The sequence below is a fragment of the Phragmites australis genome, chromosome 2, assembly GCF_958298935.1.
Source record: "Phragmites australis chromosome 2, lpPhrAust1.1, whole genome shotgun sequence".
In the NCBI taxonomy this organism is placed as follows: Eukaryota; Viridiplantae; Streptophyta; class Magnoliopsida; order Poales; family Poaceae; genus Phragmites; species Phragmites australis.
The window spans coordinates 37868111-37895947 of NC_084922.1; the positions used below are offsets into that span (position 1 = coordinate 37868111).

General features: G+C 42.6%; 2 protein-coding genes across 2 annotated transcripts; one reads left to right on the forward strand and one right to left on the reverse strand.

Annotated features, from left to right (window-relative positions):
• The first annotated feature begins 1704 nt into the window (after positions 1–1704).
• Positions 1705–5663, forward strand: LOC133908683 (serine/threonine-protein phosphatase 7 long form homolog). Its single transcript, XM_062350808.1, has 4 exons — positions 1705–2054; positions 2658–2916; positions 3044–4348; positions 4504–5663. The coding sequence occupies exons 2-4, from the start codon at positions 2668–2670 to the stop codon at positions 5479–5481; spliced, it is 2532 nt and encodes an 843-aa protein (XP_062206792.1). The 5' UTR covers positions 1705–2054; positions 2658–2667; the 3' UTR covers positions 5482–5663.
• A 152-nt stretch (positions 5664–5815) lies between these two features.
• LOC133906670 (probable LRR receptor-like serine/threonine-protein kinase At2g28960) lies at positions 5816–26602 on the reverse strand. The gene is made up of 4 exons (XM_062348641.1): positions 26542–26602; positions 23370–23432; positions 6704–6881; positions 5816–6080 (listed from the first exon to the last, which is right to left on the reverse strand). The coding sequence occupies exons 1-4, from the start codon at positions 26600–26602 to the stop codon at positions 5816–5818; spliced, it is 567 nt and encodes a 188-aa protein (XP_062204625.1).
• Positions 26603–27837: the final 1235 nt, after the last annotated feature.

Sequence of the window (27837 nt, forward strand, 5' to 3'; positions counted from 1 at the left end):
ATCATTGGTACGTGCTAATGCTGCTAATTTTTATTTATGAATTGCATGCACCTTGCACTCAATTATTTCGCACCCTCCGTTTTGTCAAAAAGGCTGGGCACATCATTGAGATTGGCATGGATCCCATCTCTCGCGCATCTATTCGGTCGATCGTGTTAACGCGCTCGCAATAATTTGGACCGGCAGCCACATGATCGAAAACCGATGGCAGATGGCAATGTCTTAACAGAAAATAAGCCTTACGATCTGCGTGGACGGAGCGACTACACTGTACTTTGGTCGGCCGGTGTCGCTATTTTTTTCCTTCCCCCTTCGTAACGTTCTTTTGGGTGGCCTGTGACGGGCCGAATTAGCATCAGCGAATATCTGACGCGGAGATGAGCCCAACGGAGACGGGAGCACGGGTGAACCTGGTATCATTTGCTCGGCCCACACGAATCTTGCTAGGAATCGTCGGCTGGCATTTTATCAATGGGCAGACGCCAGATGAACGAGGCTCACAGTTTTGTGCCCAAAATTTGTTACTTTTCTTTTGTTCGCCAGGCCTTATTTATCAGCTCCGTGGCGTTTGTAACGTTTAGTTATTCCGGAGAATTGACTATGTGCAGTGTAAAGGTGGCTAAGTGGGTCAAGTTAAATGGATCGGTACGAGACACGATCATTTTGGTTCGATTCAGACACAGCACGGTACGGCACGATGGTTAACGGGTCGGATCGGCATGGTACGACGGTTTGGACCGTGCTTGGGTCGGAGCCGCGGCACGACGGACCGGTACGGCCCGGTCTGTTTAACTGTTCATTTTTTAGTATTTATATAATTTATTTAGATCTAATACTATATAGGATATGTTGTGCAATGGTAGTATGTTTGACTCCAAAGTAGAAGGTTAGGTGTTTGATTCCGAGTAAAAGTAAGTTTTTGTGATTTTTTCTAATTTTTCGCAGGCTAACAGGGCTGACGAGCAAAAAAAAAAAAAAAAGTCATCGGACCTACTGTACCACGGGCCAGCATGGTACAACCCGGCATTTAATGAGCTGTGTCTAGGCTGGAGTCGTGGCATGTGGGCCGGCACGGCACGACCCGTTTATCTAACGGGCCTAAACGGGCCGTGCATTAATGGTCCGTGTCGTGTTGAGTTGGGTCACCCATTTAGCTACCTCTGATGCAGTGCAGAAGCCGGAACGTTATTTTACATCGGAATAAAGTTTCCTTTATCTAAAAAGTTATTCTAGAAAATAATTTTTAGAATATTTATTGTATTATGTTCATTATCTGAGAAGCTAAAACAAGTGAAGCAGCGGAAACCAACCGATGCGTAGCCCAACAGTGTGGCACTTTGGTTGCTTGGTTGAAGATCAAATTTCGATTAACCCAAAATTATGGTTGTGCGGTTGTGTAGGTGGACTTTTCATACTTACAATTTAAGGATTTGAATAGGATCGGTAAGATACCTACAATAGACAATTATTTCGATTCTTAAAGAAATAGCATGTATCTCATTTAACTAAAAGTTCTACACGTTCTCAATTAAACTTTTTATCATTGAATAACCTCCGTCCATCACAAAACTCTTTGCACAATTTACCGTGCTGATTGAGAAGAGAAGACTCCTGTGGAGCGAGCACAAAGTTTTTTAATGATGTCTGAAAACAAAAGTTAAATAAGATTGCACAATTCTTTTGCACGCTGTTTAGCAAATAAAGCGAAAAAAAAAGGTGAAACGAAGAAAATCTTCAGAAATCCGATGGCATGAGCAAACCTTCTGAACCCTACTCTTGCCTTCCCAAGTTTCCATCCCGAATTCTTCACCTCGGCGGCCTCCAGCGCCCCGGCGACACCAGCGTCGTCGCGCCCTGCTCACGGCACCCGCCGCCACCAAACAACCCTTCGTCGCCTGACCACGCCGCCTCCCTCCACCAAGTTGAAGAACGTCACGTCGAATTCTCCTCTCGTGGTCGTTGCCCTCCTGCTACTCGGCTCCTCCTCCTCGCGCCCCCTCTACAGTAATGGAAGTGCAGATCCATTCGGACTTGGATTGATTTCTTCATCGTTGGTAAGGAAACCCTAGCTTGCTTGGATTGATTCCTTTGTTCGATTAGATAGTTTTGTTATGGTTTTCGCAATCAAATCCAAATCCTTATATATATATATCCAATCCGCCCCTTTTTCTACGATTTGTTTGCTGCTACCAATTTATTCTCCAAATTTCTCGTGGGTTCAAATCTACGCTAAGCCCGCCCCTCAAACCCCTTTGCCTTCCTTGTTTCCGTATTCAGAGCTGGGAAAACGGAAAGAGGGTACCCTCCGCCCCTTCCCTCGCTTGATGTTTTCTTACCTTTGTTAGTCGGTTTGTTTGTTTTGAGTGTCATTCAATCCATGCTGATTGTGGTGAATAGGGTATAATACTTAAGTTGTGTGTAGCAATTTGCAAGTGCTAAGACTATTTTTGTGGAGAAACATTTGAGGGAAACCGGAAAGGGTACATAGGTATTCTCAGTTGACGGATTAGGTCCAGGACAACAATTCTCAGAAAAGATGAATGCCGTGCCTTCTAAACATGTTGCGTTCGATAAATTGCCTTGTTGCATTTGCTGCCAATCATGAATCATCTACGGAATTCTCCCCACTGATTTCATGATTTTGATAACACGGCCAGGTAGGGGGGCATGTCTACAAAGAGAAGAGGAAGTGGTCGCCGTGGCCGTGGCCGTGGAAGAGGTGCTGTGCCAGAAAATGGCATGGATCATGAAACCCCTGCACCTTCTTCGCCAAGTACCACTTCTGACAGAGAAGACCATGTTGAGCTGATTTCAGAACAATCCCCAGCTTGTTATGTTGGACCGACGGAACCTGTATCCAACACATTACTCAACCCTAAGATTAACCACCGTTCTGATGCAATCTTTGGTGATCAGGTTAGTCTATGAACAATTTGGCTTGTCGTAGTTTATAAGAAGCTATAGTGTAAGAATAAATTATACAAACCTTTAAAATTTGACGAGAAATCTTAGTTCATCAGCACTGAAATCTGAATTATTGCAGGCTGTGGAGCAGTTGAAGTTGCGTCATCACAAACCTTTAAAATTTCATGAGAGATATCGCCCTTATTTGAGGGATGCAGGCTTGCTTGGGCTTTCACAAATTTGCCAGAAGATGCCTCAGTTGGACAAAGCCTTGATTACTGCCCTTGTTGAACGCTGGAGGCCAGAGACCCATAGCTTCCATTTGGCCTCTGGGGAGATCACTGTTACACTTCAAGATGTTGCAATGTTGTTTGCTCTTCCTATTGATGGCCGTTCGGTTTGTTCAACCACTGATCATGATTATGGGCAAGTGGTCCTTGATTGTCTAGGTCACGATGCAAGGGGGGCCGCAATGCCTGGAAAATCCTTCTTGCATTACAAATGGCTAAAGAAGCACTTCTATGAATTACCAGAAGAGGCAGATGATCTGACAGTACAGAGGCATGTTCGAGCATATATCCTTAGCCTTTTATGTGGGGTGCTCTTTCCTGATGGGACAGGAAGGATGAGTCTGATATATCTTCCTCTGATTACTGATCTTTCACGTGTTGGTACATACAGCTGGGGTTCTGCAGTTCTGGCATTCCTATACCGATCTCTTTGTTCTGTTGCCTCCTCCCACAATATCAAGAATATTGGTGGTTCATTGCTTCTCTTGCAGCTTTGGAGCTGGGAGCGCTTTCATGTTGGCAGACCAATGGTTCGCTCTCCTCTATGCCCAGAGACATGCATCGAACAGGATTTACCCCCAATCGGCTTTCGTTGGGTGGGGGCTCGCACACAGAGTGACAACGCTACTCGCTGTCTTAAGCAGTACAGAGATGAGCTGAATCTGCAGCGTGTAGATCAGGTGAAGTGGGATCCCTACCTGCACATAGAGTCCTCAAGTTTACCACCACTTTGTACAAAAGATGCGGACCTGTGGCTTACACAAGCTCCATTAATAAATTTCCCTATAGTTGAAATGTATTTGCCCGAGCGAGTCATGCGGCAATTCGGGCTTCGCCAATGCATTCCACCACCTTTTCGGCCTACGCTACAGTCATTGCATCGTTTTAGTCGACGTGGCAGAGAGCGTGAAAATTGGGAAGAAACACACCATGAGTATATTCAGGAATGGGAAGCCCGACGGCAGCGCATATTTCGAGATACGGAACAATATGATCCATCTTCTTATGAGGAGTACCTGCAATGGTACTCAGGAGCTACACGACGGTACCTTGTCCCAGTAATAAGTGATGATGCTGAAGCAGGACCTTCGGCCCCACCTGATGATTCCTTAGATCTTCAGTATCAAGCAAAGTCTCCGATGATCCGCAAAGTGGTAAACCTAAATTACTTGTTCAGTTCATATGATAATTTTCTGGAATCGATTTGCATGCACTGCTGTTTGCAAGACTTGAATATAGTTTCTCCAATCCAAGTATTATGTATATATGAATCAATATATAATTTGAAGTATTTTCCTAACTGTTTTAGGTTGATAAACTGGAAGGTATGGTGAAGAGGGCCAAGAGAGCCATGACATCTACAGCTGATATGACTACTCAAGCATTGGTTGCTGAGTTCCTGCATGGCTTTCAAGATGTCCTGCAAGACCTTGGTGAGATCCAGAAAAATGGTGGCTCAGCTGTTCCACCTTTTGGTTCAGATACTAGTCCACATGTTGACTCAGGCGCCACTCAAGAGACACCTCAACTTTTGCTTGAAGCAGAACAAAACACAGATGCCGATCAAGAGGCTGAACAACAGGAAGATGAACTTAACACAGTGGAGCACGCTTCATTGACCCTCGAGCCTATGGATGAGGAAAACAACTTATCCGACAATTTGCTATCTGAACATCCTTCACTGGCTGTGGAGGAAAATTGCATTTCAGCTGCACCAGCCACTGAGATGTGTGATATAGCCACTCCTGCGACTGACTTGGTTATTCCACAGCCTAGTGAGGATCTTCATCAAGATGAATATCTAGAGGACCACCCTGAAATAGACCAGACTATACTGATAGTGGAACCTAAGCTCGAGGAAAATGACAGTTCAGATATTGTGTTCCCACTGAGCCCTCCATCGCTAATGCTGGAGGAACAGCGCGACTCAGCTAAGGCAGCAGTGGAACAGGGTGACTTTGCCACTCTAGGTACTGAATCATGTACTGTACAACAGAGTCTGGATGTAAGAGAAGCCGAGGATGAGGAAAACCTTGGCACAGCTGAGAACGACGTAGCGATGGTGGAGCATACGGATAAGGAAAAGAACAACAATTCTAATGGATGTACTGTGCAACAGAATGTGGATGTAAGAGAAGCCGAGGATCAGGAAAACCATGGCACAGCTGAGCACGACGTAGTGCTGGTGGGTCATACGAATAAGGAAAACAAAGGCAGTTCTAATGGTGTTTCTTCTTCCTGCCCTGCGTCATCAGCCATTATTGATACCATCCAAATCGAGCAGTGATCATCTTTGTGTTACCTATGTAGCGATTAGATGCAAATTTCTGCAGATTTAACGTGAGATGTAGCTCTTTTGTTGCTGATAGTGTTGGGTTGATTCTGTTACTTATTCCGTCGTGGTTAGCCTGATGATTTGACCAGACATTTGAGGTCTTATTATTCATCCAGAGTCTTCTCAATTTTTTTTTTTGACTGAAAGTCTTCTCAAAATTACAGGTAGGCAATTAACATTAACGCTGGAAATGTCCACCCCCTACTTTTGCATCGGTGATAATCTTGCAGCTGGACCGGTGGGCACGGTTGGCATCCTCGCCGTGTTCTCCATCTCAAGCGCGCTCCTACGCCTGCTTGGTGCACTTGAGCGCAACGTCGGCGGCGTTCCAGACGCCGTTGATGTCGTACTCCTCTTCTGGAGGCGCCATCGCCATCATGCGCGCGTCCAGCACGCCCTCGATGTCGCAGCGCCCACTGGACGATGTGGGTGGCCCCGGGTCGCGCAGGATGGACGGCCGCCCCGTGATCGCCTCAAGCAGCACCCCGAAGGCGTACACGTCCCGGTGGGCGGCGGCCGCGGCCGAATTACTCGGATTCGCATCGGTCGGGCTAGGGAGACGATGGTGTTGGAATGGGCCACTTATGGTATATTCATGAATTTTTGAAACATACATCTCATATCGCTAGTTTAAAGAGAGTTGAACATATTTAAATAGTTAGTTTTCTCCTTCATCTAAAATAGAAACACATTGTGAGAGAGAAAAAGAGGGACTTTGACTATACATACACATATTTTATGTATTTTTTTTTTAAAATCATATGACTTGTGACGAGCTTGGCGCGTACTGTGTAAATATGTAGTCAATCGTGCAATATTCTTTTTCTTTTTATTATGATGATTTTGTTCTGTTATCAAACTTTGTCATCATCTTCTCTCGTTGTGCACCGAGGAGGTGAGCGGGATCTTCAAAATTGATGTTATGTAGAGATCTGCACAGGGCGATAATCAGGTTTTTGAGCAGCGCTCAGTGACCGACTCGTTTTCGACTATTTCCTTGACGTCTTGTGCGCGCAACTTTCTTAAGAAATATGCTTTTTATTTGAATTACGTACTAAATCTGCTAGTTCCAGTGTTTGTATGTAAATTTCCATGTGCAGTTTTTCTTCTAATAAAATATAGATTTAAAATTTGTTGCATATTTCCAACAGATGGTGTGGGTAAACGTACGTACTGGGGGTCGAGGTATCCGGGCGTGCCGGCGACGGTGGTGGTCACATGGCTGTTGTACGCCTTGCTCAGGCCGAAGTCGCCGATCTTGGCCTCCAGGTTCGGGCCCAGGAGGATGTTGCTCGTCTTCACGTCCCTGTGGATGAGGGGAGGGCTGCACCCCTTGTGCAGGTACTCGAGCCCTGCACACATGCATCTTGCAAACATTATGCTCCCACCAAGCTTAAAATTGCATTCGCAGTTCAGAAGCGGAGTTTTTTCAAAAAAAAAAAGGTATCTACAGTAATTTCAAAAATAATATATAAATAACGAAAATTACAAAAATAATAACTATTCGCATCTTGATATTGGGAAAAAGGAGTTTTTACATCCTCAGTATGCGAGAAAGGAGTTTTCGTGTCCTGAGCGTGTGAAAAATAATATTCACGGGCTCAGGAAAAGAAACTAATTTTTAAATTTTTGCTACAGTGATAGGAGCAGTAGCTGGCTTCCAACTCGAAAATTCTTGGATGAACAGTGCTCACCCATTTTCCGAATTTTTCTGCTTCCCTATTTCTCTTTTTTGACAGTAGGGTTGTTGTGCTCTAAAATTTATAGATTTTTTTAATAGGTCCTATAATTCATGACGAATTCATTTTAAAAGGATTCATCTTAATAGTCTCTGTAGGTTCCAGAATAAAAACTCCAAAGAAGACTACTTTTAGAACTTCTGGTAATTTTTAAGGTCTAAAATAATTCCTAAAATTCTAGAAAAATTCACTAATATTCCTCTCATGCGGCATAATAATTTCTAAAATTATTTTCAACCCTAGATTACTTGGTGAAAAAGTAAATTCTTTACAATACTCTATTTATATGTATTTTTATCATTTCATGTGATATGTTCTTTTTAATTCAATTTGAATTCAAACAAATTCAAGCATGCACAAATTCATCTAAACTCTTATGGAATGCATATAAATATAAATGTGCACAATTTAGGGTGTGACATCAAATAAAATAGAAGGCTTGGGTTTGATATACATACAAGCCAGTCAAGTGAGCACGTGGGTGATAAATGGAAAGGAGTGCATCAAGTTCATTAAGGGAGGCAAACAAAATGATCTCACCACACAAGTCAAGCAATATAAGGGCCATGCACCTCAATCTATCTTTTATGCATCTTATATTTTGAAAAGAAACTATCGCGGTAAAGTGGTTGCTCTATATGTTGATGTCCGCACAAAGGATCGAGTTGTCAAAAGGAGCATGTGGGTGCTAAAAGTGCTTTTGACTAACATGAAAGGATCCAAACAAATTTAGATAGCTAAAACAAAAGAATAACTTGTTTTTTAAGGTATACTCCTCTAGTGGATCAAGTTGAATGCTTGATAGTGGATGCACAAATCATATAACCGAAGAAAAGAGAATGTTCTCATCATTTGAAGAAAGTATAGGATCTCATGAAAATATCATTTTTGACCATGATAGGAAAGGAGAGCTAATTGATTTAGGTAAAATTGTTATCTCTAATGATCATTCTATCTCAAATATATTATTAGTCAAATCTCTTAGTTATAATTTATTGTCCGTATCACAACTTTGTGAATTGAGCTACCATTGTCTTTTTACTAATGAGGGTGCGACAGTCTCTAGAAGGGAAGACTCATCAATAGCTTTCACCGGTCGTTTGAAGGATAAGTTTTATCTTGTTGACTTTTCAACGGATAAAGTGAGGTCTAAGACTTATTTAATTGCTAAGTCTAGCATGTATTGGCTAGGCACTGTCGACTAGCCTATGTTGGCATTATGAACTTATCTAAACTTCTAAAGAGGGAGCACATCCTAGGACTAATAAATGTTTCTTTTTAGAAAGATAAAATTTATAGTGCATGTCAAGCGGGCAAACAAATTGGAGCTCCTCATCCTACCAAGAATCTGATGATGATCACAAGGCCATTGGAGCTTCTTCACATAGATTTATTGTCACGTCCCAAAGCCTTAATTACGTAATTAAGCCTAATCATGCTTCATAACCATTAGATTTAATTTTGAGTAATTTTGTTTCGGAGCATTAGAGCTCTTGGTTTTAAACCAATTGGATGAGAGAAGAAAATTCATGAGAAATAAATGAATTCACAGTTGAAACGGACTTATTCTCTAATACGTAGGCCTCACCCGATGGGCCAACCACCCCTCAGTCTCTTGGGTAGTAGCACACCTACCCACTCTCTCTCTCTCCCTCACTCCCACCCGAGCTCCCTCTTCTCTCCAACCGGCAAAGCCAAAGGAGCCCCTCCCTCCCTCAAGCACTCTTTCATTCTCCCCAAAATCTAACCTCAAGATAAGGAATAGAGGTATGAATGTGTTACTAATGTGATCCTTAACTCCTAAGCACCTCATCCATCCAATTCATTTTTGTTTTCCTAAAGAATTCGAGTTGGTTTTGATGTCGTTTGGTGTTCTTGGTTGAAGCACGAGGAGTATCAGCGTTCTTCCTCTTTCCGAGTTTTTCCACCTTCCACCGACGGTGAACCTTGGGTGAGTCTCCTAGGCTCCCATGATAAGGATGCGCGTTTTGGTGGGTTGATTTCGAGTTTGGAGCTAAGTTTCTGAAGTTCTCGAAGCCTTAAGCTTTAGAGCAAAAAAAAGATGATTCAAATGAGTTTTGTGCTAGGAATTGTGTTGCTAGGTTGGTGAGTGAGTTCTAGACTCTATGAAATATCTCAAACATATTTTCCTTTGGTTTGGAGAGGCTCTCAAATCAAATCGTCCAAGTTTTCCATCTCGAAGTAACCTCTCTGGACAACTCAAATAGTCCGGGTAGAACCCGGATAATCCGGGTAGACTAGTGAAAACCCCAATGAATTGTGTTCAAATAAATTTAGGGTTTAGGGTGCAAGTTGAGTCTAGAACCCTTTGTATAGTTTATATGTATGTTTATGTAGGATAGATTTAACATGCAAGTTGAATTGGTCGAAAAGACGTCGCAAAACATGTATTCTGCCGGAACCTGTAGGTTCACCCGGAGACTCTGAGTTCAACTCAGAGGTTCCGGGTGATCCTAACCAAAAATACCTGAGGATCCCCACCCGGAGGTTCACCCCGAGACTCCGGAACCCATAGTCTCCTGCCTCTGTTAACTTTTCAAAGTTATTTAAATCACAAAGTTTGCTATTATTTCACATGTCTTACATTGTTAGCTTATTGTTATGCATGTAGTAGCATACATTGTTGTACTTCATTTATACTCATAATTTCACGCGTTCTTCTTTAGTGAACGAGGATCCAGAGCGTGACACGAGTCTGGTTGAAGGTGATATCGAGCCACACGGGTTCTGTGAATTCTATGTGGGTAGCATCAGACAGTCGCCTGAGCAGAAAGGCAAGCATGTAAGCATATTTCTCTCATTAATTTGGATCATATGTATCTAATATGATAACATATGCTTTATGTACGTTATGCATGTTGTTGAGTTGACATTGGGTTTGGTATGGATATAACCTATATTGATGCATTACATCCACTATCTTGAGATATTGATGATCCCTATCCTTGTAACTAGGGTTTAACTTGATGATTGTCTAGTTTAAAAGTTTACCGAAATACTTAGCCATGCATAGATTCTTCGGTAGAAGCCGAGAGGTGATTCAACCCCATTCATGAGTTATATTCTTTAATTACTGTCACATTAATAACAATATTTGGTTGATGGCGTTATTTGGTTGAGTAGTGAGGATGAGGTGAGATATGGGCGGTGTTAGGGGTGTTTCTCCTACCCTGATGTTGAGTCCCCTAGGGTAGGTCAGGAGATAAACCAGGACACCATAGACCACTTGTGTCGCTTAAACACTGATCATTGTTGCAGTTGGCTCTAGCACTTACCGTACTTACTACATGTCGATTTAATGGTAAGATAAGTCGAATACCTCTGTAGTTGTAATTATTTAAGCTTGCACATCGATGGTGTGAGTAGGCAGGCTTGTAAGAGACACTTGAGGTTGCTCCGGGAATGAATATAAGTGGGCTCTGCACCGATCAATGCCTGATTCGAATGGTTGGGGCTTATTGGGAAATGTTGGTACGAGTACCCTTTGGGTGGACCTGTGTGGTCACTTAAGCCGTATGGTCCTTGAGTCTTATGGGTAAAGTTGTACCCCTACAGGGTGTAAAAATATTTCAAAATGTCACGCTCTTGATCATGAGTATGCTTTTATCCATTTGCAGCAGTCGTAGAGTTTCGAGTTTGGTTTGAGGTGGTTGATGGGTTGAGATGGTTATTTATAAAAATTATTACTATGACTCCTTTTACATATATGTTCAGTAGATAGATATGGGTTAGATAGTTGTGTTGTTAAGTCTAGATGCTCACATATATTTTTGTCAAATTTTACTTTCGCATATAATTTTACTTAACCATATGGCCGTATTCTTGCTAACATCCCAATTCATAATCCTTGGAGTCGGGTTATCTATAAGTACCCAATACGAATTAATTCTTGCGAGTACCTTCGTACTCACGTTGCTTTTTTAGGTGCTACCGGCCAGGACGAGCTGGTATTTGGCTACTTCACGCCCACCGAGAGTGCTGGCGAGCATGAGTAGGCAACTGCTGGAAGGTCGTGGTTTTGTGATGGGGCCTAAGGGCATATGGCTCTATCCTTCTTTTGTTGTTCATAGTTTTAGCTTCCGTTGTATAGTTCTTTTTGTCTAGAAGTTGTTTAGTTTTAGTCTCCTTCTAGCTCTCTTTTGCTGTAAATTGTAAGAAATTGTGGATGCTTAAGAATTTGTAATATAACTTAATTACTCGCTCTTTCTTAAGCTTTGTTGTGATGTGATATGTTGGGAAGGCATGCATTCTGGTCTTAGGCACAAAACATGTGCCAGGACTACCATAGCGACATTCTGATTAATTATTTAAGTGGTGATTAAGTAAATGATCAATTTAATGATTAATTAGAATACTGTTTGGACGGTTCCTCATATTTATTTGGACTGATCGCCTACATAATTATTGGCGGTAACAAATATTGTTTGGTTATTATTGATGATTATTCTCGTTTCACTTGGGTATTCTCTTTGCATGATAAGAGTAAAACACAAGACATATTCAAGAAGAGCCTAAAATGAATTCAATGTGAAGATAAAAAAGGGTGAGAAGTGACAACGAAAGCGAATTCAAGAATACACAAGTTGAATAATTTCTTGAAGAAGAAGGGATCAAGCATAAATTCTTAGCACTCTACTCTCGTCAACAAAATAGAGTTGCCGAGAGGAAGAATAAGAGCGTTGTAGAGTCGGTAAGGACCATGCTTGATGAGTACAAGATTTCGGATCAATTTTGGACGAAATCCGTCAACACAACATGTCATTCCATCAACCGGTTATATCTTCATAAGATCTTGAAGAAAACCGCTTACGAGTTTCTAACCAGTAACAAGCCTAATGTGTCTTACTTTAGAGTTTTTTTAAGTAAATGCTTTATTCTAAATAATAAGGCCAAATGTTCTAAGTTTGCTCCTAAAGTAGATGAAGGATTCTTGATTGGTTATGGATCAAATGCCTACGCTTACTGTGTTTTCAACGAAAACACCGGTTGTATTGTAATCACGCGTGATGTGACATTTAATGAATCCAACGGCTCCCAAGTGGAGCAAGTTAATTCTAATATTTTAGGTGATGAAGAAATTCTAAGTGAGGCAATAAAGAATATGACAATTGGTGAAACCAAATTTTAAGAGCCCTAAAAGCAACAGGTGGCTAATAATGATCAAGCTCATCCATCTTTATCAACTCAAGTGGAGCCACCAACATCAACTCAAGATCAAGACCAAGACCAAAGTCAAGATCAAGATCAAGATCAAGCTTATAACGACTCCAACAAATTCCTTGATGATGATGAAGTGGATGACATTCAACCACAATCCCAAGTGCACATCCGAGAGTTCATCAATGTATCCAAAGAGATCACCCGGTTGACAACAGCCTTGATGATATACATAAGAGGGTAACCACTCGTTCTAGAATTACAAATTTTTGTGAATATTACTCTTTTGTTTCCTCTTTGGAACCTTTGAAGGTACAAGATGTACTTGGAGATCCGAATCGGGTGATGGCCATACAAGAAGAGCTCAACAATTTCAAGAGAAATAAAGTTTGGTCATTGGTGGAAAGACCCAATCAAAATATGATTAGCACAAAATGGGTCTTCTGTAACAAACAAGATGAGAACTAGATCGTGATTAGAAACAAAGCAAGGTTGGTTGCTCAAGGCTTCACGTAAATAGAAGTTTTGGATTTTAGTGAGACTTATGCTCCCATTTCTAGGCTTGAGTCAATTCATATATTACTTGCTTATGCTACTCACTATGATTCCAAGTTATATCAAATGGACGTGAAGAGTGCATTTCTCAATTGACCTATCTCCGAATTGGTATATTTGGAGAAACCACCCGAATGTGAAGATCCTAAGTATCATCATCATGTATACAAACTCTATAAGACGCTCTATGGGCTTATGCAAGCACCTAGAGCATGGCATGAATACCTTAGGAACTTTCTTGTCAAAAAAGGGTTTTGAAATAGGCAAAACCGATACTACTCTTTTCACTAAAAATGTGATAATGACTTATTTATTTGCTAAATATATGTCGATGGCATGTATATTTAGTTCTACTAATAAACTCTTTTGTGAATAATTTAGTAGGATCATGACCAAAATGTTTGAGATGTCAGTGATGAGGGAGTTTAAGTTCTTACTAGGATTTCAAATCAAACAACTCAACAAAGGCACATTCATATGTCAAACTAAGTACAATAAAGATATGCTCAAGAAGTTTGACATGGAGAATGCCAAGCCCATCAAGACTCCTATGCAAGCTAATGGACATCTTGACCTCAACGAAAAGTGCAAGGACGTGAATCAAAAGGTATATCGCTCTATGATTGGTTCTTTACTTTACCTTTGTGCATCTAGTCCCGATATTATGCTTAGTGTGTGCATGTATGCAAAATTTTAAGCCACTCAAAAAGAGTGACATATAGTGGCCATTAAGAGAATTCTTAGATATTTGATTCATACCTCTTACCTTGGCTTATGATATCCTAAAGGTTCAACCTTTGACCTTATTGGTTATTCGAATTTTGATTATGTCAGTTGCAAAGTGGATAGAAAAATTACCTCTGGGACTTGCTAATTCTTGGGTAGGTCATTGGTGTCTTGGTCCTCGAAGAAACAAAATTCTGTAGCTCTATCCACCACTGAAGCCAAGTACGCTTGTTGTGCTCAACTACTTTGGATGAGACAAACCTTGAGAGACTATGGCTGCAACATGACTAAAGTCTCACTTTTGTGTGACAATGAGAGTGCCATCAAAATAGCCAAAAATCCCGTGCAAGAGAGAACACTCAACCAAATGGGATATCGATATTCGCCATGTGAGAACAAAAATATAACTAGCTGATATCCACACCAAATCACTAGACGAGCAAAAGTTTTGCGAGTTAAGAAGTGAGCTAAATATCCTACATTCTGGAGTATTCGGCCTAGCCCGGAGTATCCGGATTCTAGAAGTCCTCAGGCCTTGGGTGTGTCTGTCGAGTTGACAGAACCCACAGTCTCCGGGTTCACCCGGATACTCCAGATTCTGTCACTCAACCAGGAGGTTCCGAGTTCCCATTCGGGTGACCCCTCTCAGTTACGTTTTAAATCCCAACCCGAAGACTTTGGGTCCACTCGGATACTCTCGGTTATCTAGTCTTATACTCAACCCAAGGAGTTACCCCTTCATTCTATCTCTTTCACCTCCTCTCTCATCCTCCCACTGTGGTGACCTCCCCTCCAGCGATCTAAGGTTTTCACCATGGGATTTTCAGGTTATTCACTAAGTGAACTCATCTCTTGGTCGGATTGTCCGGCCCTCTATCCGAATCGACTCTGAGTACTTCGCTTGATCTCGAGGTAAACATAAAAACCGTTTCCTCCCGATCTTTCTATGCCTATCTCTAGAGTCGATTTCTTTGGTGAATATGCTCATTTTCCTTCCTAGAATCATGTAGTCTAAGGGTTTACAAATGCATTTGTTAAATTCCTCAAACCCTAAGTTTTGCCCGGGGATCAGGCAACCCGGATAGTCTGGGTTGAACCCGGATACTCTGGGTTGTCCAAATCATGTTCATCTAGTTTTGTTCCTCAATTCTATTTCTTGAGTAATCCTTTTCATATCTCAAGCATGTCATCCATGTCTATCTCAGGGAAATTCAAGATTTTTTATGCAAAAGATGTTGGTCAAGCTTATCAAAGGAGGACAACGATTAAGTTTGATCCATTAGCCCAACCGACTCTCCATCACAGCAGCCTGCTTCGGAGAACGAAGGCAGTGGCAGTGGACATGGTAGTGTACATGGTCGTACCCGTAAGGTGGTTCATAAGGTGAAGGCTTCACGTGTCGATGGCATTCACATTGATGAGGGGGCTCAGACCGTCAATGTGCCTCGTGGTGATGCTGTGCCATCTAGAGGAGGAAGGGGAGCAGTAGCAGGGAGAAGCAAGGGAAAGGCAGTTGTCTCCAGTTCTAGGGCTCAAGGGAAAGAGGAAATAGAGGAAGAGCAAGATGAAGAAAGAACTTCTGTGCAACCTTTGAAGCTTTGCAAGCCATATAATGGTGTAAGATTCGGTGAGATAGGCAGAAGAGTGATTGATTACATGAAAAGGTCTGGCAAGGTGGAAAAGGAAAGATATGAAGATCCATATATTTATGAGAAAAATGTGGCAGATCATCAGTTCTAGAATGATTTCCAAACATATTTCTATGAAGCTGTGATCCTCAAGAAGAAGAAGCCAGTCACCCCAATGCAGTGAATTGATTGGGACTATATGGCTAACAAAAATGGTCCTACCTTCAATGAGGTCATTGTAGCTTGTGAGGATAAAATGATCAAGAATATCATGGCATTGAAATATGATTTGAGTGATGAGATCATAGCACAATTTTATGCCACTCTCTACTACGACCATGAAGAAAACCAATCAATATTTTCAATGATTGAAGGAGAGAAATACAAGATCAAATATCGGTATTTTGCTCATTAGTTTGGATTTGATGTCCGAGACAGAAGCAAGACCAAGATTCATAATGAGCAACAACTTTCCTCTAAAGAAATGGACTTCATGTATGAGAATCGAGGTGAAGTGACTTTTGACACAACAAAAGGCATGAGAACATTCTACAAGTGTCTAAACTCCTTGTTCCATCTCACTTTAGCTCCAAAAAATGGTGATTCCACTAATGTTCAAGGGAACATAAGGAATTTGCTCGCTAGGATGTCCAATGATGATGATCCCTTTACTGTGGTGGTCTTTCTTTGGGAAGATATACACACTACATCTCGCACACCTAGTAGGAGTTGTGCCTATGCGCCATATATCATGTTTATTATCTAGAAGGTCACAAAGAAAAATTTCTTCAAGTAAGTGAAGCATGAGCCTTATAAGGTAAGGTTGGTGGGTTCAAAATCATCTTCATGTATGCCACCTTCTCCTCCAAGGTCAGCTCCTAGCTCAGCACAAAGGGCAACACCGAGACGTGCATCTTCCTCACATGACTCTCCATCCTTTATCAAGAGTGTCCTCAAAGCTATATTCAATGTTTGCACTCACAATACCGTAATATAAAGGAGCGAAAGACAAGATCAATTTGAGGTTGAGGAAGATTGAGGAGAGGCAAAAAGCTATTCATACACATTCGAGGATTGAACCTCCTTACTCTCTGATTGTCTTTGAAGAAGAAGTAAGCGAGTCCGAAGCTTTTGAGAATCCATGGGCTTGGTATGATGAAGCTCAAACTGCTACAGATGGTGCGGAAACATGTCATGCTCAAGAAGTTGATGAGGAAGAAACTGAGGAAGAGGATTTGGGTGGTGCCGAGAAAAGCTCCCAAGATGATGATGATGGTAGAGGCAGTGGATATGGAAATTGAGATGAGGACTATGAAGAGGGCAGCGGCTAGATGTTTATCTCTGCTTCTATTTCCTTTTTGGTGCTTGATACCAAAAGGGGAGAGAATGCATATATCTTCTTGTTGTCTGTTCTCTGCCTGAATTTAGAGTCTCCGGGTTCACCTGAAGTATCTGGATTTTGCTGTCTCCTTTATCTGTTAGAATCTTTATCGTTTCTGTTAGACATGTAAGACTCATTGTAATAATATATGGTAAACTATGTTATTGTGTGATAGTTATCGATCTTTAAATTTGTTAGACTTTATCTATGTTAGTGTGAGATCTTTATAACATTCTATGGTGTAATGTTTTGTTTCTCTCTTTCTTTTATTATGTGATATATCATGTCATATGCATCACGAATTATCATGTTCACTCACACTTTTTGTATCCCACATATGCTAAGATATAGAGGAAGCCCTCAATAAAAAAAAATCTTTTAAATATGTGCATTTGATCTTAGGTTCAAACTTATCTAATGCACATATTTAAGAGAAGCTCACATATATCTTAGAATTTTAAAAAATCTTTAATTCAATTATCTTTTATAAGTTTTAATCGTGTTGTCATCAATCAAAAAAAGGAGGAGATTGAAAGTGCATCTAGGTCTCTATATGCGATTTGGATAATTGATGATAAACGATTAATGGACTAGTAAGTTTATTAAAGTTATGAATAGGTTTTAGTCCAATCGAAGAAGTTAAAAGACGTTGACGTCTCTAAAAAAGAAAATAGAAGCAGGATGTAGTCACTCAATAGATTTAAATTGATTTTATTTTTGAATTTGAGTATAGGTATGTCGTACTATCAAGAGGGATATATATAGATAGACTTGAAAATATCTCAGTGCTCAAAGTACCCATTTAGACCAAAGAAGAGAGATACAAATCACCCCACAAACACAGAAAAATTCTAGGTCTTAGTATGTGCCCAAAGTCTCTGGGCTAACCCGGATACTCCGAATTTTGGTGTGTCAGCCGAAGTCTCCAAGTACAGCTCTGGCAGGGGGTGTTCGGTTACGGCTTTTGTATTTTACCCGGAGTCTTCAGATTGACCCAGATACTCCGGGATCTATCAATCATCCAGACTCTCCGAGTTGGATTCCGGATAGGGCTCTCGGTTACGCGTTAAAGTGCCAACCCGAAATCTCCAGGTCAATACAAACAACACTGTGACGGCTAGTTTTTATGGAAGAAGGGTATAAATACCCCCTTCCCCATCATTTATGTGATGTTGTTGTTGAACCAACTAGAGACAAACATATTCATAGCCATTCAATATCCCTCATAACTCCTCTAGTGCATCAAATCTTGTAAGATTTTGAGAGTCGGGTTGAGAAAATGAGATTGAGTGCTAGTGAGCATAAATCTATCTTTTGAGCACTTGAGTTCATCATCAAGCTATCGATTCGCGTTCGCTACTCTTGAAGCTTGGAGCTCCTAGACGGCAAGGCGTCACCAGGAGAGCACCCAGGCTTGTGGAGTGTCCCAGAAAGTTTGTGAAGGTCATCCTCGCCTCCGCAAATGAAGATGAAGCTTTGAGTAAGTTCAAGCTCGATCTTCGTGGTCGCTTGGTGAGGATAAGGATTGAAAGAGACCTGACTCTTTGTGAGCACTTCAACGGAGACGTAGGATCATTTGATCCGAACTTCGGGAAACAAATTCTTGTCTCCTTTACCTTCTTACATACTTTCTTGTTCTAGTTGATCTTTGGAGAAAGTTGTCTGATCTATATGTTTGCGAGTTTGTAGCTGCAGGTGGTTGGTGAAAATATCCTTAACCTTTGTTTGATACCTATTGTAATCCTTAGATTCAAGTAGACTTGCTTAGGTGTTCTTAGTTTTCGATTTCCTGTTCCATCCAGACTATTCAAGTTAAGCTCGGAGCCTCCGGACCTTGGAGTCTCCGGATTGACCCGGAGTATCCGCAATCTGTAATTCACTGTGAAGTTTTAATTTTCAAGAAATGTCTATTCACCCTCCCTGTAGACGACATCACGTACATTCAAGTACAAAGCATAATTGGGTGACTTGCATTGATGTAACAGACATTACATCTTCATCAAAATATAGCCTTCATGGATCTAATTTTGTTATGCACATTTTTTTTTCTAATAATGTGCTTCAAACAGATCAAAAATTGGATCTGTGGTTATAGAGATATTGTATTTTAACAATTGGAATCAACAAAAGATTTGATGCATGCAAGCTTGTCTAGTGAGTGACGTGACATAAGCTAGTTTGCTGGCTTCTTTGTTTTGTGCATGTAGGAGGTGGAAAAGAAGCATGGGTGCCTGCACCCAACTTGTGCGTAGCGTAAGTCTGTTCTGCGCGTATGCGCAAAATAGAATCACCGTATAAATATGTAATATGACCACTTTTAAAATAGACTCACCGTATAAATAGACTCACATGTCACCCACTCACGCCATTTTTTTTTCAAAATTATACAACCGTTTTAAAATTTTGTAACAATAGGCTACCATCGCTCGTTCATCGGGTGAGATATTGCTCTCGCACTATGAACGGGTGACACCTTATAGGTCTCGTCGGTTAGAAATAAAAAATAGTGGTGACATAGCATCTATCACCCGTTCATCGAGAGAGACCAAGGTGTCACCCAATGAATGGGTGACACTTTGTTGTGGCTGAATTTATTTATTTTTTTGGGCAAAATAGGCGTTTGTGCACCGTAATTTTTTGTTGCTGATTCATACAGTGCTATTATAAGTTTGTGCGATATTCACGATACCCAAATTTAACGGAAACGAAAAGTTGAACATGGTGATTTTATTAGGAACTACGACATACACGATGGCATGTACGGAATACGATCATTCTAACCTAAACAAGTACCACGTCTAAAACTAACATGCCTTAGGGAATGTATGAGGAACCGTCCAAATAATATTCTAATTAATCTCCTAAACTGCCACGGGTTCTCATCCTGTTGTGACGATGAGAATGAAGAAAGGTGAAGGTCAAATTCCGACATAGGTGGAAAATCAAACTTCAACTAATACTACTTTACTATGACTGATCTCGCTAACTTGGATCCGTATACTATATACTGATGAAATTGCATGTTCAAAGACATGATACAAAATGAGCAATGAAACATGAAAGCATGCTCGCTTCTGAACTACACGTACCTTCCTCAAATGCATCTCACTCCATCAAGCATCACAACTACATACGTTATACTTATGGGCATAACATAGCAGGTTCATACATATTGGCAAGAAGATACACAAAAGAAATTTTAGTGGGTTGCTTAGTCAAGTTAACCACTTACTAAACAATGTTCTAATTATGTTTAGGCTACTTAATTAAACCAAGCTCTGATACCACGCTGTGAGGAACCGTCTAAATAATATTCTAATTAATCATCATAAGGATCATTATTCATAATCACAACCTCGATGATTAAACAGAATATCATCCCGGTAGTCCTAGCACGTGTTTTGTGCCCAAGATCGGAACACATGCCTTCCAACATTTAGCATCACAATATAGCTTAAGAAAGAGCAGGTAATTAAAGTTATATTGCAATTTCTTAAGAATGCAACCATTTTCAATAATTTAAATAAAAAAGTAACAACATCTACGCAGCGTAAACATAAACCTATACAACAAAAGAGAGTGGAGCCACATGCCCTTAGGCTTCACCCCAAAAACACGACATCCGAGAGTAGGATGCACTACTCTTGCCCGCCACCCTGATCGGCAGCCACGAAGTAGCCAAACACTAGCTCTTTCTCACCAGCAGCACCTGAAAATGCAGGCATGAGTACGAAGGTACTCACAAGACTTAAACCATATAGAATACATATACATAGCTCGACTCCAAGGATTATGCATTGAGCCATTAGCAAGGAAAAGCCACATGGTTAAGTTAAACATAAGCGACAAGCAACCTGGACACATATGTGTGAGCAACTAACTTTACCAACAACAACATAACTCTACCCTGCCATAACCAACTGAACATAAATAACTGGAACCATTATGAGCATACATGTAACAAAGACCAACTCAACCATCTCGCACATATCCAACCATCAACCACAAGCAAAAACTCTACGACCGATGCAAATGGACAGAAGCATGCTCATGACCGAGAGCGCGGTATTTCGAAATATTTTTATACCCTGCAGGTGTCGGTGTATTAGGAACCAGGGGTCCCTGAGTCCCGAGACCGGACCGGCCATCCGCCACATGTCACCATCCCGCGGGGTCCACCCTGCCGGGTAAGAAGAAACTAAGTCCCGGGGGAAGGTGCTCGGGGCCGTAGCCTCTAAGATTCCCGAGCACCCCAGTTCCCCGATGATCCGCAGAATCCAAGTACCGGGAAGGAAGTGCTCGGAAGGGTTCTCACTTACCCCCGAGTACTGTAGTCCCCCGATGATCCAAACACCGAAGTGCTCGGGAGAGAGTGCTCGGGGTTGCACGTGGCAGCCCCCGAGGACTCGGTTCCCCGAAGGTCTCACCCAAGTGCTCGGGAGAGAGTGCTCGGGGCTGCACGTGGCAGCCCCCGAGGACTCGGTTCCCCGAAGGTCTCACCCAAGTGCTCGGGAGAGAGTGCTCGGGGCTGCACGTGGCAGCCCCCGAGGACTCGGTTCCCCGAAGGTCTCACCCAAGTGCTCGGGAGAGAGTGCTCGGGGCTGCACGTGGCAGCCCCCGAGGACTCGGTTCCCCGAAGGTCTCACCCAAGTGCTCGAGAGAGAGTGCTCGGGGCTGCACGTGGCAGCCCCCGAGGACTCGGTTCCCCGAAGGTCTCAGCCAAGTGCTCGGGAGAGAGTGCTCGGGGCTGCACGTGGCAGCCCCCGAGGACTCGGTTCCCCGAAGGTCTCACCCAAGTGCTCGGGAGAGAGTGCTCGGGGCTGAACGTGACAGCCCCCGAGGACTCGGTTCCCCGAAGGTCTCACCCAAGTACTCGGGAGAGAGTGCTCGGGGCTGCACGTGGCAGCTCCCGAGGACTCGGTTCCCCGAAGGTTCGCGCAAGATCGTCCGACGACTCGAAGGGTCCCATCGTCGGGGTGTCAGCCAGTCAAAGGCCCAATGCCGCATTTAATAGGCACGCGCGGTCTGACATCCTGACATTCTCAGCTGCCCACGCCCCAGTGTCAAACCCTGCCATGCACAGGCAGGGGGGCGTGGGTCCATTAAATGCACGGGTCCCGTCCCGTTTCATCCGGGTGCCTCGGGATAACGTTGCCAGAATCGAAGCGCTCCGCCTGCCACCCTGCCCTGGCAGGAGAACAAGACAGGGTGGGCGCACCGGGCACCTCTGAGGCTGCCCGGTGGGCCCCCTTAATGGCGCCGGAGGGCATCCACAGTGACGGGTGGTCGGATGCGCGCCGTATTTTTCCACCGCCCCTGTCACTTCGCCAAAACGGAATGATGGCGCCTTTCTCCGTGGTGCCTTGGCACTCGCACCCCCTCCTTCCCATTTAGGATATGTCGAGGTCAGCGCGCCTATAAAAGGAAAGGATGGAGAACACGTAAAAGTGTGTGTGGAAAAAGAAAGAGGACGCAGACGCTCGAACCCATTCAAGCCAAGCTAGAACACGAGAGCCTCAAGCTCTCTGTAAGTTGCTCTCTCTTGTAACCAGATACATCCTTGAAGAATTCCCTTCGAGGATAGATATAGCACTCACACAGGAGTAGGGTGTTACGCCCCCGTGCGGCCCGAACCTGTCTAAACCTCGGTGCACCCATCTTTCTCGCACTAGGACGATCATCTCCCACCAGCCACCGCATTTATTTCCGTTTCCCGCTTATTTCCCAAACAAGCTCGCTCAGGATCATCCCCCCAGCCGAATCTCTAAAAAGGGGGTCTCTCGGGATCCCTGCGACAGGAGTTCATCCTCCGACAGCAGGGGATACTCCTGGACCCACACGACACGAGAACCATATGGCTTGTGCCACCCGCTAAAGTACACACAAAGGGGTACTCGTGTCAACCTTTCCCAATAAGCCCTGATAATTTGAAACATGCATCGTTCGACGCGGCGGTACTAGAACTACTCCCGGAGCAAACTAGTACCACTACAAGCTCGCCCGCTCACACTGTCGATGTTCAGGCCCCAAATGACCACAGCTACAAAGGTATTCAGCTCGCCTTACCATTAGATCGGCATGTGGTGAGTACAGTAAGTGCTAAAGCCGACTACACCGACAATCGGTGCTTAAACGACGCAAGCGGTATACAGTGTCCGGTTTTCTCTTCTGACCTACCCAAGGGAACTCCACATCTGAGCAGGATAAACACCTCCTAGCACCACCCACGTCTCGTCTCATACTCACCACTCATCCAACAATCATCAACCCATATCCAACATTGTGATCATTATGAAAGTAAATAACGCCTATGCTCGCGAACGATGAAACAATTCACCGCTCGACTTTTACCAAATGACCTATGCATTGCTAAGCATTTCAATTTAACTTATAATCTAGACACTAACAATATACTCAAGGCGACAAGGAAATAATGAATAATAATTCAAGGTAGAAGTAATGCATTCAACATAGGATCTACCCACTTGTACCCGATCTCGACTCGACACATGCAAACATACATAAGCATAGTTTATCAATTTTAGACTTATTCAATTGAACAAAGATGCAATATGTTTAGTTGCTTGTCTTGCTGCTCAGGTGACCGCCTATAATTACCCACGCAACACTCACAGAAATCCAGGAGGTGGGCGTCGTCTTCAACTGCAACCACGTCACGCTCCAGCTCCTTGTTCACTAAACAAGAACACGTGCAATGATGAGCATGAATGAATGCAACAAGGTATACCACAATGCTTAATAACATGATAGAAGTACAAGACATGTGAATCAATGCAATACTAAACGATCTAAACGAAATCTAAAAAATAACAACCACCTGGAGTATCCGGGTTGGTCCGGAGTATCCGGGTTGGGACCCTCTGGGTGAACCTCTGGAAGAGGCGCTCGATTACTGCCTTTTTATTTGATTGGACCTGAGTATCCGAGTGAATCCGGTGAAGATGCTCGGTTAGCCACTTTTCTAACTTAACCCGGAACCTCCGGGCTGGTCTGGACTATCCGGGCCGTGCCGGACACTCTATGTGAGGCTCCGGGAGAGGCTCTCGGTTAATCGTTAACGCAATTACCCGGAGTCTCTGGGTTTACCCAGATTATCCGGGTGAGGCAGACTTATGTTCTTCCACAAACTTTCCCTCGGTCGATTCGACTCACATTACAAATATGTGCTACACAAACGTGTGTATGCCCTATCCAAAGGATTCTAAACCGATCTTGCACCCTAAACCCTAACAAATTTTGAACACAATTCGATGGACGATTTCTGCTGAACCCGTAGTATTCGGGTGAGGCCTGAGTATCCGGGTCAGCCTAGAAAAGCTGTTCTCGAGTGGATTTTTGTCGATTCGAGTTGCGATTTTCTCCAAGACTAAAGGGACATGTTAGGGATATTCCAAGGATCCTAGAACTCACTCATCAACTAGCAACACGACTCTATAGTTCAAATTTGTCTAAAACTCCATTTTTCTCCAAAAAGCTCAAGAACTTCAATAACTACTTGATTCTTCTATGAAAACAAAAATGAATTGGATAGATGAGTAGCTCATGAGCTAGATAATGCATATATACCACATGCATACCTTGATCTTGCTCCTAGAGAGAGAAATCCAAGGGAGAGTGAGAGAGCCTGAGTGGGAGAATGAGAGGCAGCAGCTAGAGCTGCTGAGTGGGAGGCGTGGGGAGTGAGGGAGGAGAGAAAGGGAGCAGTTGGTGCTGCCCCTTTTGGTGGTTGGGATGGTGGGCCACTTGTGGGGCCCACATGTTAGAGAAAGGAGGTTTTTCAATGCGATTTCTATTCTTTTCTCTCCCAAATTTCTTTCTCTTATCCAAATGATTTTAAATGAATTGTTTATAGTTACAAAAAAAATCACACAAATTTAAACATAATACTTAAAAAGCATATTTATGCTTAATTATGTAATTACGGATTTTGGGACGTAACATACCTCCCCCCTTAAGAAGAATCTCGTCTCAAGCTTCGGCACGAGTCGAGGAGAGGACGATGAGTCTAGGAACCACGCTGTGAGAGATATCACGCGGTGAGATACGAAACCTAATGCAATACTTTTATTCAACATAGTGATGAGCATAGACATGCAAGAGATTCTAATTGTGCAAAATTTACACAACGCTTACAAGCTCTCAAAAAGCTCGGGATACTCGGAGCGAATTTTATCCTCACGCTCCCAAGTCGCTTCGGCTTCCGAATGGTTGCTCCATTGGACTTTAACAAACTTTATGGAATGACGCCGAGTTTTGCGTTCTGCTACGTCCAATATCTGGATCGGTCGCTCACAATATGTAAGATCCGGCTGCAACTCTTGGTTTGCAACTTTGATTACCTCGGTCGGGACTTGGAGGCACTTCTTCAACTGCGAGACATGAAACACGTCATGCACGACAGAGAGAGACGGTGGCAAGTCCAATTGATAGACTACCTCTCCACGCCGGCCAACAATTTGAAAAGGCCCCACATAGTGAGGCGTTAGCTTGCCTCGAACTTGGAAACGTCGGACGCCTTTGAGAGGCGAAACCTTGAGATATACATAATCTCCAATTGCAAACTCGAGGTCTCAACAGCGGTGATCTGCATAGCTCTTTTGCCGTGATTGTGCTATGAGAAGACACCTTCGAATAGCTAGAACATGTTCTTCGACCTCTTTGACCAAATTCAGGGCTACAAAAGCCGTTTCGCCGGATTCGAACCAATTCAACGGCGTTCGGCATCGTCAGCCGTATAGAGCTTCAAATGGCGATATTTCAATGCTCGTTTGGAAGCTATTGTTATATGAGAACTCGGCAAATGGTAAGCAAATGTCCTACCTCTTCCCATAAGTGAGAACACAAGCCTGGAGCATGTCCTCTAGAATCTGATTCACCCTATCAGTTTGACCGACAGTTTGAGGATGATACGCAGTGCTATGGAAGAGCTCGGTCTCCATAGCTTCATGAAGGCTCCTCCAGATTGAGAAGTGAACTGAGTGCCTCGATCAGAAATTATCTTCTTCGGAATCCCGTGGAGGCAAACAATCTGAGTGAGGTATAGCTCTACGTATTGCTTGGCCGAAAATGTGGTCTTGACGGGCAAGAAGTGAGCGGACTTCGTCAACCAATCCACAAGGACCCAAATCGAGTCATAGTCATGAGAAGTCTTCGGCAATCCAGTAATGAAATCCATGCTGATCTCCTCCCACTTCCCAATACTCAATTGTCATGATTATGGACCCTGATTCGTTGTTCGGGTTGTTCACAATCTGGGCGTGACGAAGGCTAAGTTGATGCTCCTGTGGCTAGGCTCAAGTTTGTCTATCGTGTAAGTGTGTCCACCACAATCACCACCTCCCAATACTCACCCACTTCCCTTGAAGCTGTGCACCCTCCACAGGCAACTCTCATTCACACACTTGATATCATATTACTTCTTGCTTGACTTGACAATATAAATTTTTTGTCAAAGCAAAATCTCCTATTGAGTCACAACATGATTTATGGCCTGACTGGTATGATACATAGCACCATCGGTTATCTCATTCTATGTATACTCCCAGGACACCTGATTCCCCTCATTCACGATAAAGTTGTTAAAGTTGGGATTGTTCCAGTTCGTGAGAATAGGAGCATCGTCCTCATTATTTAGCATGTCATACTCATGAGCTTCGTTATCCTCAAGATCATCCCGCTCCATCTGTTCAATTAAATAAGGGATTTGTTTCCCTCGTCTACCTCAATGTCGGTTCAATCAGATAATCTGACAAATGTTTAGTATCCAGATCAGCATCCTCATTACCCTCATCCTCATCATACTCTTCCTCATCAACCTCCTTCTCCGTGTACCTCCTACCTTGCATCTCCCCAACTGTCTACGCATTCTTTCATTACACAAGCAACATATGTGGCTAATCTCTTTGCACAACATCCTACATGTACATCCTCCATATTTGAACTTTCCTGAGCGGGTACACCGCCCAACACACGCCATCTTTCATACTATTGTTCATAATGCTAATTGTCATCTCTTGAACCTTGAGGTTTATTTTGAAACCCCACATCAACCATGTGTACAAGTGTCTGATACTTTTTTTTGCATAGGTTTAGAAATACAACTATCCATTGACTCAAATACAGACAATACTACTCCTTCCGAATCATATAATATTTTACTGTTCCCATAAAAAATTTAAACTACCACTTATCCGACATATTTGCCAACCATCGACAAGAGACCCTAACATTATTGCGACAAGACATAAAATTTACGTAAAATTACATCTATAATAATGCAATATTAATTAAAAATTAATCTACATCGCAACAAAATATCTCTGAATTGCTACATCAAACACCTCTAAATCCTACATCTACTACTTTAGTTATATCTACACCATGTCTAAATCCTATATCTAATACCTAACATATATCTAAATACTACATCTAATTACTAAAATATGCGTACAAATAAGATCTAATTGCTAAAATATACGTACAAACATGATCTAATTGCTAAACTATATCTAACCTTAATTCTAAACCTAGATCTACATTCTAACCTACGTCTAGTGACTATTCTACTGGGTTTGTAAAAAAATCCTAGATCTAACCTCTAACCTACGTCAAAATCTAACACTAGTGACTATCTTACCAGGTTTATAAAAAAAATAGATAAAAAACGTACCTACTTCTTTTAGCAGGATTTCGTCTCTAATTTCTCCTCCCTTACTTGAGCTCTCCTCCCTCTCTGCTGGCTCGGTTGGATACAAATGAGACGCTAACGTTGGCATAGCCGACACGATCTATTTTTATATCTAAAAGGTCTCGCTCGAACAGTGGGCAATACCTTTTGGATGGACCCACTAGGTGTCGCTGAATGGGCGAGACTCCATGTCAGCGTCATTTATTTATTCCGGATGAATTGACTCTCGCTGGATGAACGGTGTATATTACACACATATATATACTACCACCTGGGGCAGGGTCGTTGCCAGCTGTTTGAGTTTGAGGGCTTTGAGCCTAGCCCCGTCGCTGCTAGGCAATGCAGACGTATAGTTTATTAGAACTATTTTTTATGTTAAGATTTGGGTTGAAG

Coding starts and splice junctions, on each gene's coding strand:
- LOC133906670 (XM_062348641.1), bottom strand. CDS start 26,602: ATGCAAGGTAGGAGGTACACGGAGAAGGAGGTTGATGAGGAAGAGTAT. Junction 23,433..26,541: donor AGAGTATGATGAGGATGAGG/GTAATGAGGATG, acceptor GTTCTTGTTTAG/TGAACAAGGAGCTGGAGCGT. Junction 6,882..23,369: donor CGCCCACCTCCTGGATTTCT/GTGAGTGTTGCG, acceptor GCATGTGTGCAG/GGCTCGAGTACCTGCACAAG.
- LOC133908683 (XM_062350808.1), top strand. CDS start 2,668: ATGTCTACAAAGAGAAGAGGAAGTGGTCGCCGTGGCCGTGGCCGTGGA. Junction 2,917..3,043: donor ATGCAATCTTTGGTGATCAG/GTTAGTCTATGA, acceptor GAATTATTGCAG/GCTGTGGAGCAGTTGAAGTT. Junction 4,349..4,503: donor CTCCGATGATCCGCAAAGTG/GTAAACCTAAAT, acceptor TAACTGTTTTAG/GTTGATAAACTGGAAGGTAT.